The 14,892-nt window shown below is 34.9% G+C and overlaps 1 protein-coding gene and 1 long non-coding RNA gene across 6 annotated transcripts in view; one reads left to right on the top strand and one right to left on the bottom strand.

The window, feature by feature from the left end:
• Positions 1-1,956: 1,956 nt before the first annotated feature.
• On the bottom strand, positions 1,957-6,186 carry LOC117135550. 2 transcript variants are annotated; one of them, XR_004459039.1, is made up of 3 exons: positions 6,082-6,186; positions 5,804-5,938; positions 1,957-2,123 (listed from the first exon to the last, which is right to left on the bottom strand). It is a non-coding gene; the product is annotated as an uncharacterized LOC117135550 (long non-coding RNA). The 2 variants fall into 2 exon arrangements; XR_004459038.1 differs by having other exon boundaries at positions 5,804-6,186.
• Positions 6,187-6,515: 329 nt separating this feature from the next.
• Positions 6,516-14,892, top strand: part of LOC117135549 (laccase-1) — a 30,937-nt gene continuing 22,560 nt past the window's right edge. For all 4 annotated transcript variants that reach the window (XM_033295844.1, XM_033295845.1, XM_033295843.1 and 1 more), the window contains exons 1-2: positions 6,516-6,671; positions 13,967-14,438. In XM_033295844.1, the coding sequence (XP_033151735.1) occupies positions 6,542-6,671; positions 13,967-14,438 (602 nt within the window). In that variant the 5' untranslated portion in view covers positions 6,516-6,541. The remainder of the gene's footprint in view (positions 6,672-13,966; positions 14,439-14,892) is intronic.

A 14,892-nucleotide genomic window follows, 5' to 3' on the forward strand; every position in this document is an offset into this window, starting at 1 on the left:
ACAGTTGTAACGGCAATTTCTTCTATTTCCATATTCCGCCACTTTGTAGTCAGCGTCGTCACCAGCCGACTCGCATACACCGCATAACATTCGTCGGCAGTCGGGCGGCTGTTGAGTAAATTTAAAAACGTAGCGGCCGGCGTCTCTTCGGTTTCAAAGCGCTGCAGAAATAATTCCTGGAACTCTTGCCAAGTCATACCCTGGTACGAGATTTGTGTTAGCCACTGAGATGCAGTTCCTTCCATGCAGTTACTTAGTGCGATGATCAATTTACTTCCTTTAAGGGGGTGCTCAGTTAGAATTATATCGGTTGTTGAACACCACTTTGCTGCCTCTACGCATGCAGCATCAGGGTTAAATTTGGGTAGCTTAACATCATAACTAGGTTGCTGCTCACGTGCCGGCGTCACTTGCATGATTTTTACAAGTTCAGCAAAATTCCGATTTTGCATTTCCACTACTGCACGCCACTGATCCTCAGAAAATGCTGGGTGTGGCACAGATCCCACTTCTGATGTCGGGTTAAGAATATCAGGGGCCTCGCCGTCCGTCCGTCCGTCCATATCAGCGTTACTCATAACTCTTTTCACAATATAATTTTTATGCAGCTGTGCGCAGTCAACGAGTCCACTTGCGTCTGCTTTGGCTTCTCCACGATTAATGCCCTCACTCCCGTTTCGTGCAGCCTGCTTTGTCTCTTCTCAATTTTTGGCATTTCCTTTTCATTATATAGTTTTCCCTTTCTAACCAAGCAGCGCAAGTGGCCACGTTCAGCAACAGCTCTATCGCTCTCGTTTTTGCAAAATCCTAGATAATTCATCTATTCATCCTCACACATTGACAATAAATAGGAACACGCATAATAGCAAAGGGAACATGGAGAAGAAGTAAACGGCGACTAAACGCATTCATTATTTTCGCCACGTGTTCATAAATAGGAACACGCATAATAGCAAAGGGAACTTGGAGAAGAAGTAAACAGCGACTACACGCATACTCATTATTTTCGCCACGACATATATATATATATTGTCCCACTCTAAACGAAAGGTCACTTCTTTACGGTCTTTAGCGTGTGAAGCCTGTCTTTTTCCCTGGTTATGTTCTCAGATTATGGCCGGAAGCCTTGTGCAAGCCTCTACTGAAAAACTTTACCTTATCTCTTTGCGATTCCTTTTCGTTAAAAAGATATCAAATTGGAAGCATGCTATTCCAAAGCTTTCAATGCTTCAATGCTATCAATCCTTATTTGCAGCACCCTTTGTATGTCAATTATATAAGCACGGTTTAATGTAACGCAGACAAGCTTTTCAAGAAAACTTGATTTATTTGGTTTCCCTTTTCATCTTCTAAGTCGGATTTTAAGTTACCTGAATGAATCTTGTATTCTCCTTCCCTAAATATGTTCTGCTATGGGTGCGGCGCTCGCAACACTTATAACCCATCGTGTCAGAGGTGTCAAAAAAATTTTCAGCTGAACACCCAAAGTTTTCTGGCCGGGATGCTATCTCAGTCGTGACCAAGGAACCTATACAAGAAATGTATATAGAAGGGTTGGAACCTGTTGTTAGGAAATTGTATATGAGACTATGAGATGCCTGAGAGCGATTGAATGAACCCCGTTGTTGACACGCTCAACGCGGCGACGATAGTAGCCGGAGATTTCTAGGTCCCCTTGGCGGGTAAGGGTCGCACTGAGTGGTGCGTACCCATAACTTTGCGATCGGTGAGTGTCTCGGGAGACAGGAGCGGGACTTAAGTGGTCGCGGGGTTGGGCGCCGGGACTAGGGCCCTCCCAAACTGATACACGCAGGGGTTACTGCTATGGTTGATTTCGGAGGCTACGGGGAAGGCTTCTGGTCCGATTGATATCGGAGGCTATGCGAGATAGCTTAATGCAAAGGGATGACAAAGAGGAGAAGGGGAAATGCAGTTTGGAACAAAAAATGCGGTGGATAATATTCTCAGTATTTCTTTATTCAAAAGGTATTGTTTTTCCCAGGCTGCTGCCCTGTAGGTGTTGGCGTGGCGTAGCCCGATTCACACGGTCGCGGGTACACTGCGGAACGCGTGGCTTGCTACTCGCTCCGAGTTCCACGGAAAAATACGTCTGCCCTCACTGGCTGAAACGAAAGAGAGAGAGCCAAATGCAACGGTTGAAAAGGTAGTGATGCTAAAGCTATCGCACTATTGTCGTTCTCTGGGCCTGTCAAACAATATTATTATCGGAACCGGTTCGGGTTGGTTCTTGTCTATCGAAATACTAATACGATGATTTCAGCTTAGTCTATTTTAAATTACACTTCTCCTGCGGGACTTCTTGTTCTAAAAAATACGTAATGGACTCCGTGTCCTTAGTCTAGTGCTTGACGTAATATTAACAAGATACAAATAATAAGAATGATAATAATAGTAGGAATAATGATCGTGTCTGGAATGTTGGCATCGGTGGTGGTGGTGACGGGTTAGGTCCGTTGTGCGGCCCAGAGCCAGGGTCAACCACGTGGTTATTAACGGCTTTGCCTTTTAAAAGTCATTTGGATCTAGCAATGGGATCTTGACTGACCATAAACTTAAAAAGTCTGTTCGCAGCCGTTTTAAAAAAGGGAGAGGTTAAAACCTGGTATTATAAAATAACTAAACTATGTTTAATGAAAGTGCCCTTTGAGCTTTAAGATACTGTGCATATGTCTATCGTCAGCTATCGCAACTTCTTAATTTATACGACCGTGCTAATATGAATACCCTTCTACTTACAGAATCCTAGTACAATTTAATAATATTTTCTCATATGACTGTGAGTTACGGTGTTCTCAAGTCAGTTATCTTGTTGCGGTATTATTTGGACTCTTTATTAACGACTTAAATGACTTTTAAATTTGGTGCCTGCCAACAAGATGCTCAATTCTAATAAGTGGAAGCAAAGACACTAGAATAACAAGATGCGTAACGCCATACGAATTTTTGGCACACGATTTTTTCGCCGTGGCTCTAGAGGTGGCTCCAGGCTCTCTCGAATTTTTGTTCCAGAAAGAGAGAGCGGAGGGCGTTACAGCGAACAGCTCTTTTCTACGCATATAGTGATAGCAGACAACTGTATGTGTGTACACATATGGTCATGCATTGTAAATTTGACAAAATATGCCCTTAACCTTAGAAGTTCGTTGACTTTAAATCTATATTATTTTTTATCAATTGGCACCATGTGAAAAATTCTAATTTTGCATTGCCTTGTCGTTATTATTAAATTAATTACTATTAAGAAATAGTAATAGCCGAATCAAAATATCACAAAATAAATTTTAAAAATAACTTTATAGTAGAACGTATAGTAGACGTGTGAAAAATTAATAAGGCAATGATTGTTGAGTGCTTGTGTCCGCACTTCGTGCCTCCAGATATGAATTTTGCAATAAACAGTTTTCATATTATTATTTATTTTATAAATTTGTATTTTCTACTACGTATTATTTTTATGAAATATTTATATCTCAATTTAATCCCTTTTTTTGGAAAATTTATGTTTAATTTCCTTTGTATTTGCTTTAATTATTTAGTATATTTTTAAAGTCATATGACTTTTTTTTGGTCTATCGAATCTGATAATTTTAAAAAGCGCGCACTTTTGGGTGGGAAGAAAAAGGTCTAATAAATATAGGACCCCATTACAATTGTAAAGGCCTCCCCGTGGTGTTCCCTGGGTACCGATTATTACATATATTACACATCATTAATTAACATAACATAATATAAATAAAATAAAAATAAATAAATATAAATATGTAAACTGATTCGAGCGGCGATTCTAACAAACATTTTTAACATTTAAAAAACTTTAAAATTATAATAGTCAGGGCGGGATTTTTTAATTATTAATTCAGTTTATCATATTGCTACGAAATTGGCCAAAACTCCAAACATGTAAATTCTTTTCATCGATTAGAATTGATTTCGTCCCGAAAATCGTCTTCTAGCACAAGTACGCACACATACACACGTTCTCGTCTTTCGTTTTTACTCACACAAGCAAGCAAATTCTATTTTTAGATTTCTTACGCTCTCAGTGTAAGCGAGCGGACAGAGAGCAATTTTGGCCGTCACCAAAAAAGTGGCTGAATAGTGCCAAACCAATGTATGGCCGTTACGCATCTTGTTATTCTAGAGTCTTTGGTGGAAGTCTATGGCATTTTACATTAACTTACTTTTATGTCAATTAAACGGCACACGAACGCCTAGATACCGAGGAAGATTTTGATGTTATAAAATCTGTTCTAAACAATATCAAATAAAGCCATAAGGGTATAAGCTATAAGATTATAAGGGTCTAAGGCATATAATGATACACGAGGAAGCTCCTATACATTTCACTGGTGCGCCCCACACTAGAATATTTCTCTATTATTTGTTCCCCGCATACCCGTGTGTTATAGATCCATAGGAACAGTTTCTTCTGTTTGCCCGTAAATGCCTATTATAGGAAACAAACCACCATTTGCCGCCGTACGCAGATGCAATTGTTGATGGATCGAAAAGTCTGTCACCGACTACTCGTAACTCCTAATCTGCCTCAACCGGAATATGCCAGCCAGGGATTCTTGCCGGATACGTCCTGCATGCGATACATTCGGCAGGCACAAAATTAGAACGACCTGTATCACTCAATATTCTTTAAGTGCTACTACGATACGATTTCATGTAAAGCTGTTCTTCGTTCATTATCCTCACACGAACAACTTTGCTAATCCAATTTTTCATTGTTTTCATTATATAATTCATGTACACACCAATTTTATGCTTCATTACATACAAATACAACTCACTACAAAAGATCCACAGTGACAAAGAAGCTTGGATTATACTAATTGTAAATTTCGCCAACCAAGCAGCATTTCATTTAGCCATTTTTTAAGTTTCCTTATTTAATATTCTATTACTTAATTGATTAAATATTTAATTAATTTATGCAAAAAAAAAATAAATTTAAATAGCTTATAAAAAATAACTAAAATATTTCCAAAGTGGCGACTGACGACCAAGTACCAGAAAAAAATTAGTTAATGATTTTAAATATTTAATACGCTATTTGCGTCGATTTGCACCTCCATCTTTAAATAAAACATACGAAAAACAACATTATGGGGATTGCCTTGTACTTACGTTGAACCTGTTGGTATTATATTCTTATTGTATATTGTACCTACGCTTCAAGTTTTCGTAAACACTGAAATTGTAAAATAACGGACTCCTCCTTGCTAAGCAAGGGGTATCTGAAAGTCTTGCAGAAAGATATTGATTTGACTCAACAGTTTGCAGCGCAGTAATGAAGTCAAAGTACACATACATATAAAGTTTGTACATATTCATACATTCATATATTTAGTATCGTATATTATGTATAGTTCTAAATCTATGTGCTTCCTCTTCTATTTTCTATATATTCTTATCTATTATTTATATACTTTAGAAGTCGGGACGAAAGCGATCTAGCCATTGGAATTATCAAGACAAAATATAACAAAATATGTTACCTTTCTTGTTTATAATTTTAAACAATTTTTTGATAAGCATACTCTATATTTTGTTGTATTTAATCATAAATTGTCCTTACTATAAGTAAACAATTATATCTTGTTTCTCCTAATACATTTTGATCGGATTATAATTAGTTCATGCATATTTTCATTAAAAAATATAACATGCAGTCGTCTCCACCGACTAGCTTTAATATTCTATGTATTTATAATTACACTTTCGTTGCACTATTATGTTTAGCATTTTATGTTTGCAGTCATGTTTTGCATACCTTTTAGTTTCGTCAATTCTTTTCAATTGATTTTTGTACACATGTCTTTTGTTTATATTAGTAGTAATAGTTTAATCATGTATATTAAAACGTGTTTAAGAATCTGCGTATATGTGCTGACTTTTTGCAGGTGCCCTATACATATGTAAGCATTTAATGAGTAAAAGTAAAAGCTACATGCAAAAATCTCAACACAGCACTTTAGTATTCATTTTTTTTAGATCTATTTGTCTGAACTTTAAAACATTCCCTTCATTTGACTTAAGCAACAACAATACAATACAGATCCGTTATATTTCGTTTCATTTTCTTTTTCTATGCTTTGGTAAAGCTTTTGTGAGATTGCGGTAGCTCTAGACTCGACCAACTTGCTCTGAGATCGTGATCAAGTTGGCTGCTGCAATTTCTTGCGCTCTCTGAGCCATGTCATGATTCACTGAGCCATTCCTTTCCCTGGCTCATTCGTAAGCTCGTTTTGCAGTAACTTTTCTACTTAAACATTTTATATAGTCGTACGTATGTAGCTACCGCTTCAGTTTGGTGCTTAAACGCGTTGCTCGTACTTCATTAAGCTGTAATCAATTCAGGTGGTGTTGCTATTGCTTAGTACACATACTTTAAAAATATATAGTCTTATGTTGTGAACATCCACCCAAAGTATAGTTAAATAGCTCAAAGGAATTTATAAAAATACAACAAGAATAGTGAAAAATCAAATTATACGCCATTCATACGACTATGAAAGCCATGGATCTTAACGGATTTTACCAAACTTTAATTTCGTTCCTGATATGGAGTGCATTTTCCAATTTTCCTGAAGTATTTGCAGTACGTGTTGCCAACTCACAGCAAAATCAACCTAAGAAAGGTAAGGAAATCCCGTCTTGGTAATTTTCTCACCTAACAAGTCTTGAAATATCATTTTGTGATTTTTGACAGTACTTATTCCTATCATTCAAATTTTTATTTAGGTCCAAAGCGTATATACTCGTATACTCCTAAACATGTCTATATTTCGAAGGGGTGTTCCAAAGATTTGGGGATAGATCTTGCTTTCCGTTATCGTTTTCATAAGATCATATATTAAAATTATATGTTGATTAGTTGGCCATCCATATATTGCCTATCATAAAATATATCATCAAAACATAAATACCGTCTTTACTTATTCAACCTACACGAAATAGAATAGTAAAATTCTACACAATTTATTACATACATATGTGGATAAAGTGAAAGGGAATAAATATTCAAACTGAAGTATAATTGAATGGTTTAGGAGAAAGAGCAGCAGAGCAAGCCTGCAAGTTTAGAGAACTGGCGCGATATTGGACCCAGTGTATATAGATAAACGTACTTTCCAAATTTTCCCATTCGACGGGATGGAATGGAAAATGGCTATGTTGGCTACACTTAATTTGTTTGAAACAAACAAGCTACAATACTATCACTCTTTTCTATTTTTCATACACGACAAAATTTCGCTTGTATCTGACTACATTTTTGTTATTCATTAAAACTTTTTTTATTTAAATAGTTTTTTCATCAATATATATAAAAGTAAGCAAATTTATAAATAAAGAAAAATATTTAGCCTTCATAAGCCTACTCTGGTTTCGACTACCACTTACTTTGCGCAATAATGTTATACTTTTTTAATTTTACTGATAATGGTATTTCTTCAACTTTTTAATTGCTGAATCGCTGACCTTGTCAGATGTTAGCATGCTGCTCCCAAAAAATTACGAAAGTGCGAACAATTCAACAAGTTTCAAACTATTAAATCGTTGAAACCCCGATGGAACGAAAACTCTGTAAGATTAAAGTAACACAACAGGATTTATTTATTTCGGTCTTAAATTGGAAAGCATTAAAAAAACTTATTAAGTTCTTTGCTAATAGTTTCTAACTACAAAACTAAAAGAATTTAGCAACCACTTAGACTTTAAGAATGGTGTTTAACTATTTTGTGGTAGTCTTAAAAATAGTTTTTTTGCACTTTTCGTGGATAATATTTGATCAGCAGATAAGTATTTACGTACGATCGTCATTGAAGTTGACTCCTGTTTTCAATTAGGAGGTCGCCATTTCCATCATTTTATTTTTTTGATCTCTTAAAACACATTCCATAGTTTTTTGTAATCGATTGTAATTTTAATTAATTAACAAAAATAATCGATTATTTTTCGATCTAGAATATACACAAGTTAAAAAAAGTGATATCGAAATCGCACTTGAAAAAACTTTTTTGGCGCTCAACCGAAATTATAATATGAATTTTAATCTACACATCTTTTAATAGCTGTGCTAGTGATTTATGCCATAAATAAACAAGCTTGTTAAGTGTTCAAATCCAATATTAGTAATAATATGTCCACAATTTAACCCAGAGAACTGATCGAATCTTCGACCCTTTTTCAAAACTACATGTACCTTCCTAAAATGAAAAGCGCGTTCAACTCATTGTATATGTATATGATTAAAATAAGGTGATCACAAAAATTTTGTGCATTACACTTTGAGTACGGCTTGTTATTTGTAGAAAAGGGTGAAAGGGAAAGTCTAGCATTAGGCTACGTCATTAAAACTCATTATTTGAAAGTTATTTTTAAATAAATATCTTATATTTAATGCTGTTTTTACTTATAAATTATTTTTCTGTCAATTATATCTTTCTTTGCCCACTTTGCACTTACTTATAGACTCTTATTTATTGGTGGTAGGGTCTACAAAAATTAACCTAGCTGCTGGTCGCGCGATGAAGTTTCTTGGGTTTCTTGTCAATTATCCAAGTTACCTTGACAAACAATGTCCTCTATCCATTTGAGCCTCGCTCTATCTCATAGCTGACCAAAGAACTTGTCGAAGTACGCGATTTAAACATATCTAGAAGCAATATTATCAGTAGATCATGTATGTTGCCGTCAGATTTCACTCTTTCCTAGCTGGTAGTGATATTTTAGGAATACATGCATACGTTATTATTTCGAAATTTTCTATCGGATAAACGGGTATTTGATAGTCGATGCACTCGTTTTTTGATAATTCAAGTATGTGCAGATATGATTTGAATATACATACATTATAGTATAATTTGGCATCTTCCTTAATTAACATTTTTCTAAGTGGTCCTTAACCAATAAATATAAATGTCTTATTTGAAATGAATGCAACATCAAAATACAAATTTATTAAGCTTAAAACCGGTCTGCAAGGGGTATTAAATGGTGCAGCCTTAAATTATAACTGATTCAAGGTGACTTTAAACTGAAAATTCGTGTATGTATGTACGGGGATCCGAACATATTTATTTAATGTTAAAGACAATACAATGGTATTACATTACTAAACTTCAACTTGCAAAACAGAAATGCTTCTTTTAATCAACACACTTTTTTTGTAATGTTATTGTGGCTGAAAAAATGATAAAATTGTTAGGTAAACGAATGCTAGTCATCTCTCTATTTCCATGAATACAAACTAACAGACTAACATACATATGTGACACGTACGGAATGTGGGACTGGTTTCCGATTGCATTTACAGAGGTGGTCAAAAGTATTTACACAACGAGCTTTTTTTTCAATTGTCAACTAATTGAAAAAAAAGCTCGTTGTGTAAATACTTTTGACCACCTCTGTATGAATGTACGTATGTATACTATATAAATATGTATGTCCGCTAGTGCAAATGTTTCGAAATAACGTAATTGATTACACTAGCGTACAAAATATATTGTATAAAAAACTTAAAATGTATCAATACAGAGTGACACATTTTTATGATACCTTTTTAAAGAGTTTTTAGAAATGCAATTTCTTTTTCAGTAGTACATATATCTTTTTTACCGTCTCTAACCCGTTTCATATATCCACATCCATTTTTAAAAACGACCATATGACCAAAGACACTAAAATAATTGTTCTAATGTCTTTGATTTCACCCCTCCAAGCAAAATAAATAAATATGGTAATATATGAATTATTTCAAATTGACCATATCCGTATATCCATATCCGGACCGTTTTTTTAATTGTACGATTAAAAAAACTTAATTTAAATCAAAACTCTATATCCTGTTTATATCATAAATATTTCGAAAATCAGAAAACCGGTCTTTCTAAAGTATTTTTCGGTAAAGCTAGTGTTATTTAACAAATTTAGCAACAATCTGAAGTTTATATTTGAACAAATTTTCAAACAAAATGTGTAATTTTATTACCATAAAAATGATTCTCGAATTATTTAAATAAATTTATTTTAAATATGGTTGCATGTATAGTTGTATGTAGATTTCCCATTGATTTTTAAGTCTATTACGGCTAGAAATTGCGGACCAAATACAACACAAAATAACTCACAAAACAAGACTAAGTTGAGGAGCCAGTTTTCTGGTTTACTTTAAAACTGTGTCTGTAATTCATATACATGCATATGTATGTGTACAAAAATTTTTAACTGTGTGAAATGTTTATACTATGTATGAAGCTGTCTTTGGAGCCCAACGAAATGGAACAGAAAAACTAGTTGACGACAACAGACAAAAAGCTAATAATTTTGTTGCTTGTGGACTTCTTTAGCGAGAATATTCAAACAAAAAGCTGAGCTAGAAAAACGAATCTTGCGTATATAGAATATTTATTAAAATATTAACAATAAAATTTCATGCACGGACATGAGTGCTTATTTCGGAACTCTCCACCTTAATGGGATTCCAAGATCAGAAAAAGTTAACAAATAAACAGGACAGTATTGAAAACGATCGATTAAACAGTACATACATATGTATGTACATAGTCTATACTTTCAAGATCCAAGCTGGCGAGATTGGTTTTTCGCTATGTACTTTTCTGGTGGGTTTTAAATGGCGACGTGTTGCTTTAAATGAAGCTTTTGTTTTTACAATTACAATACTAAATGCGAAGGGACATTTCTACATATAACATAAAATCTGTATTGAAAAGATCTAAAACTTGATAAAATATTTTTGTTTCTTTGCTTACCCATGCTATAGAAATCTTCAGCAGAGTTTCAAAAATAAAACTTTAAGAAAGTCCTTTCCGGAAAAAAAAACTATAATGATTTCAGTAATTACAAGCGATACTTGCACTGCAAAGTATCAGCTATTTCAGTCAAAGGTTTGCATCCTAGTAAAAGAATTTGCGACCATAAAGTATATGGTCTATAGTATTGCATAAAACTTTCATATATGTTGAAGTATATTTGTTTTGGGATAGTCGATCAGACGCAGATCAAGTAAAGGACGGTGCGTGCTGCCAGACTGAAGAAGTGCGAGAACAGTCATCGAGAGTGAGCGAGAAGTGCAACCGATCGCTTACCGAAAAGCTGAACTCAATTATATAATGCCGGTGCACTCTTCGCAGATCATAGATAATGGTGTCACCGCTTATTTGTATTCCAGGTGCTTCAATTGTGACGTTGATCAACCGTTTTGAACTCCTTTCATAATATAATAATTCATTTTACTTCAATGCCACATAGATTAGTTAGAGACCCAATAACTTCAGCTTCACTTCTAGACGTGCCTCTTGCAATCCCTCGGACACTAACGCAATACCACATATTATCTACGCTTATGCCGTCATCATCAATATTGATGACATTAAAGTTAAACGGAATATTTAGACTATTAATGGCTTTCTTCTTGCTGTTCTCTTTAAAAAACTACGTTGGTTATTGAGTCACCATCCGTAAAAATATTCCTCTCTATTCGCAAATTTTTTCCTCGCTTCGCCCTTCATGCTGTAATCATTCATCTTTCGCCAGCATTTCTTTGCCATCCATCTTATCTCCGCATTCACTGCATCCCATGCATCGCGCAAATCAAAATGATTTAGTGAGTGGTCTTATCGACTGATCACTCGGTACCCAAAGTGAATGTCAGATCAAAGACACTAGAATAACAAGATGCGTAACGGCCATACATTGGTTTGGCACTATGCAGCCACTTTTTTGGTGAAGGCCAAATTTGCTCTCTTTCCGCTCGCTCACGTTGAGAGCGTAAGAAATATAAAAATATAATTTGCTTGCTTGTGTGAGTAAAAACAAGAGACGAGAACGCGTATATGTGTGCGTGTTGTGCTAGAAGGCGATTTTCGGGCCGAAATCAATTCTGATCGAAGAAACGAATTTACATATTTGGAGTTGTGGCCAATTTCGTAGCAATATGATGAAATAAAATAAAAATTCCCTGACTATTATAATAATTATTATAATAATAATTAAAGCAAATACAAAGGAAATTATTATAACTACTGTAATTTGAAACATAAATTTTCCAAAAAGAAGACATAACATTGAGAAATAAATATTTCATAAAAATAATAATTATTTTTTAATTTCATAAAAAAATAATAATTTAATTAATAAATAATAAAAATAATAATTTTATTAATAAATAATAAAAATAAAATTATTTCATAATAATATTTCATAAAAAATAATAATACGTAGTAGAAAATAAAAATTAATAAAATAAATAAAAATATGAAAACAGTTCGTTGCAAAAGTCATATCGTCAGGCACGAAGTGCGGACACAAGCACTCAACAATCATTGCCTTATTAATTTTTCTCACGCCGCAAGCTGAATACCCTAATGACAAGTATTCTAATATAAAGTCATTTTCGAAATTTATTTTGTGATGTACATAGATTCGTCTATTACTATTTCTAAGCTTTATTTAAATAATAATAACGTTGAGGCAATGCAAAACAAGAATTTTTCGCATGGTGCCAATTGATAAAAAATAATATAGATTTAAAGTCAACGAACTTCTAAGGTGAAGGGCATATTTTGTCAAATTTACAATACATGAGCATACGTGTGCACACATACAGTTGTATGCTATCACTGTATGCGTAGAAAAGAGCTGTTTGCTGTAGCGCTCTCCGCTCTTTCTCTCTCGAACAAAAACTCAAGAGAGCCTGGAGCCACCTCTAGAGCCACGGCCAAAAAATCGCGTGCCAAAAATTTGTATGGCCGTTACGCATCTTGTTATTCTAGTGTCTTTGGTCAGATGTTATTGGACTTCGATTTCATATTCGATTTATATAATGCATGTGTCACACACCCTACTTGATGATCCGTTCCGGAGGATTTTCATCAAACTTCTCTTCAAATCTGCACAAATCTCTTTCCAAATCTCCATAAATCTTTTTTAAGCAGCAATGATGTCGATGACATCCTATACTGCTGTAAGTTAAATGTGTTTCAGTAACTTCGACTCCCCCACTACATACTCAGCATAAGCACGTAGGCTATAATCAATAATAATATTGTAATCCGTCCCTCATAGCCGAAAGTAGCGTTTTGAAAGCCTCCGTGAAATTAAGGTGTCTATCTGTACTCTCATATTTTTTGAAGGTTTGTTAAGAGTTCAATTTACATTGTTATTCAAAAAGTTCATTGAGCAATGCACGTTTTCCGACACCGAGAATGAAGAAATTTTCACTATATATCATGTCAGAGGCTGTTCGAAAATTAATCATTGATCAGCTACAACACCAGTTTTAGATCCATAGTTTATCCTTGGGAACACGGTTTTCTTTAAGTCGATTAAACTGTAATCCCCCTGGTTAACCTTTATGTTCCTAGGCTTCCAATTCTTAATGCAAACTGATTTGACTGCAGCAAAGTCATTGATTCGTTTGGTTATGAACTACTGATACACAAGCTTAAACTCCTCAGCATATACAACCTTGCTAATATCCTAGTTAGTCCTAGTTAATTTAATAACATTGAGAATTTCATTGAGAAATGACTATGAGTTCCTGTGCTCTCTAGTCGGAGGTCCCGGTCCACTTTTATTTTAATTGTAATAAGTGTAAATACTTGGCATTTTACATTAAATTACTTTTATATAAATTAAAGAGCCCTGAACGATACAGAACGGCATTCGGTGACAAAAAAAAAAAAAAAAAAAAAAAAAAAAAAAAACAAGAGAAAATGCTTAAGTCGAGTACTTTATACTTATACTTAATACTTATACTTAATACTTATACTTTATACCGCTTCCTTCTACATGTTACATATTTTTTAATCCAGTATACCTTTTTACTGTACGAGTAATGGGTATAATGATAAGCTAAATCGAGACAAAATTATATTGTTATATATTTTTTTAATTATTTCATTTTAAACAGAAAATCAACCAGATCTTACACCAATGGGGTCCTTCTGGCAGCAACATGTGGCCACTCCTAGTAGTTCAACTCCATTTGATTCACCTTTTTTTTCGGCAACACACGGCCTTGTGCAGACTCACCCGTCTATAGGTGGAGGCCACTCTGGGCCCGCTCCATTAAATAGCAATAGCCTTGGGACTGGAGCTGGTACTAAGCCAGCCCTAACCGCTGGAAGCGGGTACCTGAACTCACGCGGGAGTCTACCGACCTCTGCACGTTATCCAGCTAATAAGATCACAGGAACCGTCGTCGAACCCAACCCAAAATCTCCATTTCGCCACTTAGATTTCTCTACTAGTGCAACTGCTGAGTTGCGGCGAAATCCTGCGCTATCTGCTCCTGATGAATGTGCACGCGCTTGTCGCGAAGGCGAGCCTCCGAGAATTTGCTACTATCATTTTACGTTGGAATACTACACAGTATTAGGAGCGTAAGTATTTAAAATTCCAAAATTTTTTCCTATTTTATTAGACAGTTTTTATACCCGTTACTCGTTGTTTGAAAGGTTATACCAGATTCTATATATATATATATATATCACATACTTTTCAACGAATCTGGTATAACCAGATAACCAGATCAATAGCCGAGTCGATCATATACGTCTCTCCATATGAACGTTAAAATCTCAGGAACTATAAAAGCTAGAAGGTTGAGCATTCAGCATACAGATTCTAGAGACATAGGCGCAGCGCAAGTTTGTTGATATTATATATATATGCCACGCTTACTCCAAAGCCCTAAAACCGCCCAAAACTGCCACGTCCAAATTTTTGAACTTTTTTTCGACATTTTTTCATAATCTTATTACTCGTGTAAATTTCTATCGACTTTGCAAAAACTTTTTGACACGCGTTAGCGCCTTAAAGCCGCCAAACTGGTCA

This window comes from Drosophila mauritiana, chromosome 2R (assembly GCF_004382145.1).
Source record: "Drosophila mauritiana strain mau12 chromosome 2R, ASM438214v1, whole genome shotgun sequence".
NCBI lineage: Eukaryota > Metazoa > Arthropoda > Insecta > Diptera > Drosophilidae > Drosophila > Drosophila mauritiana.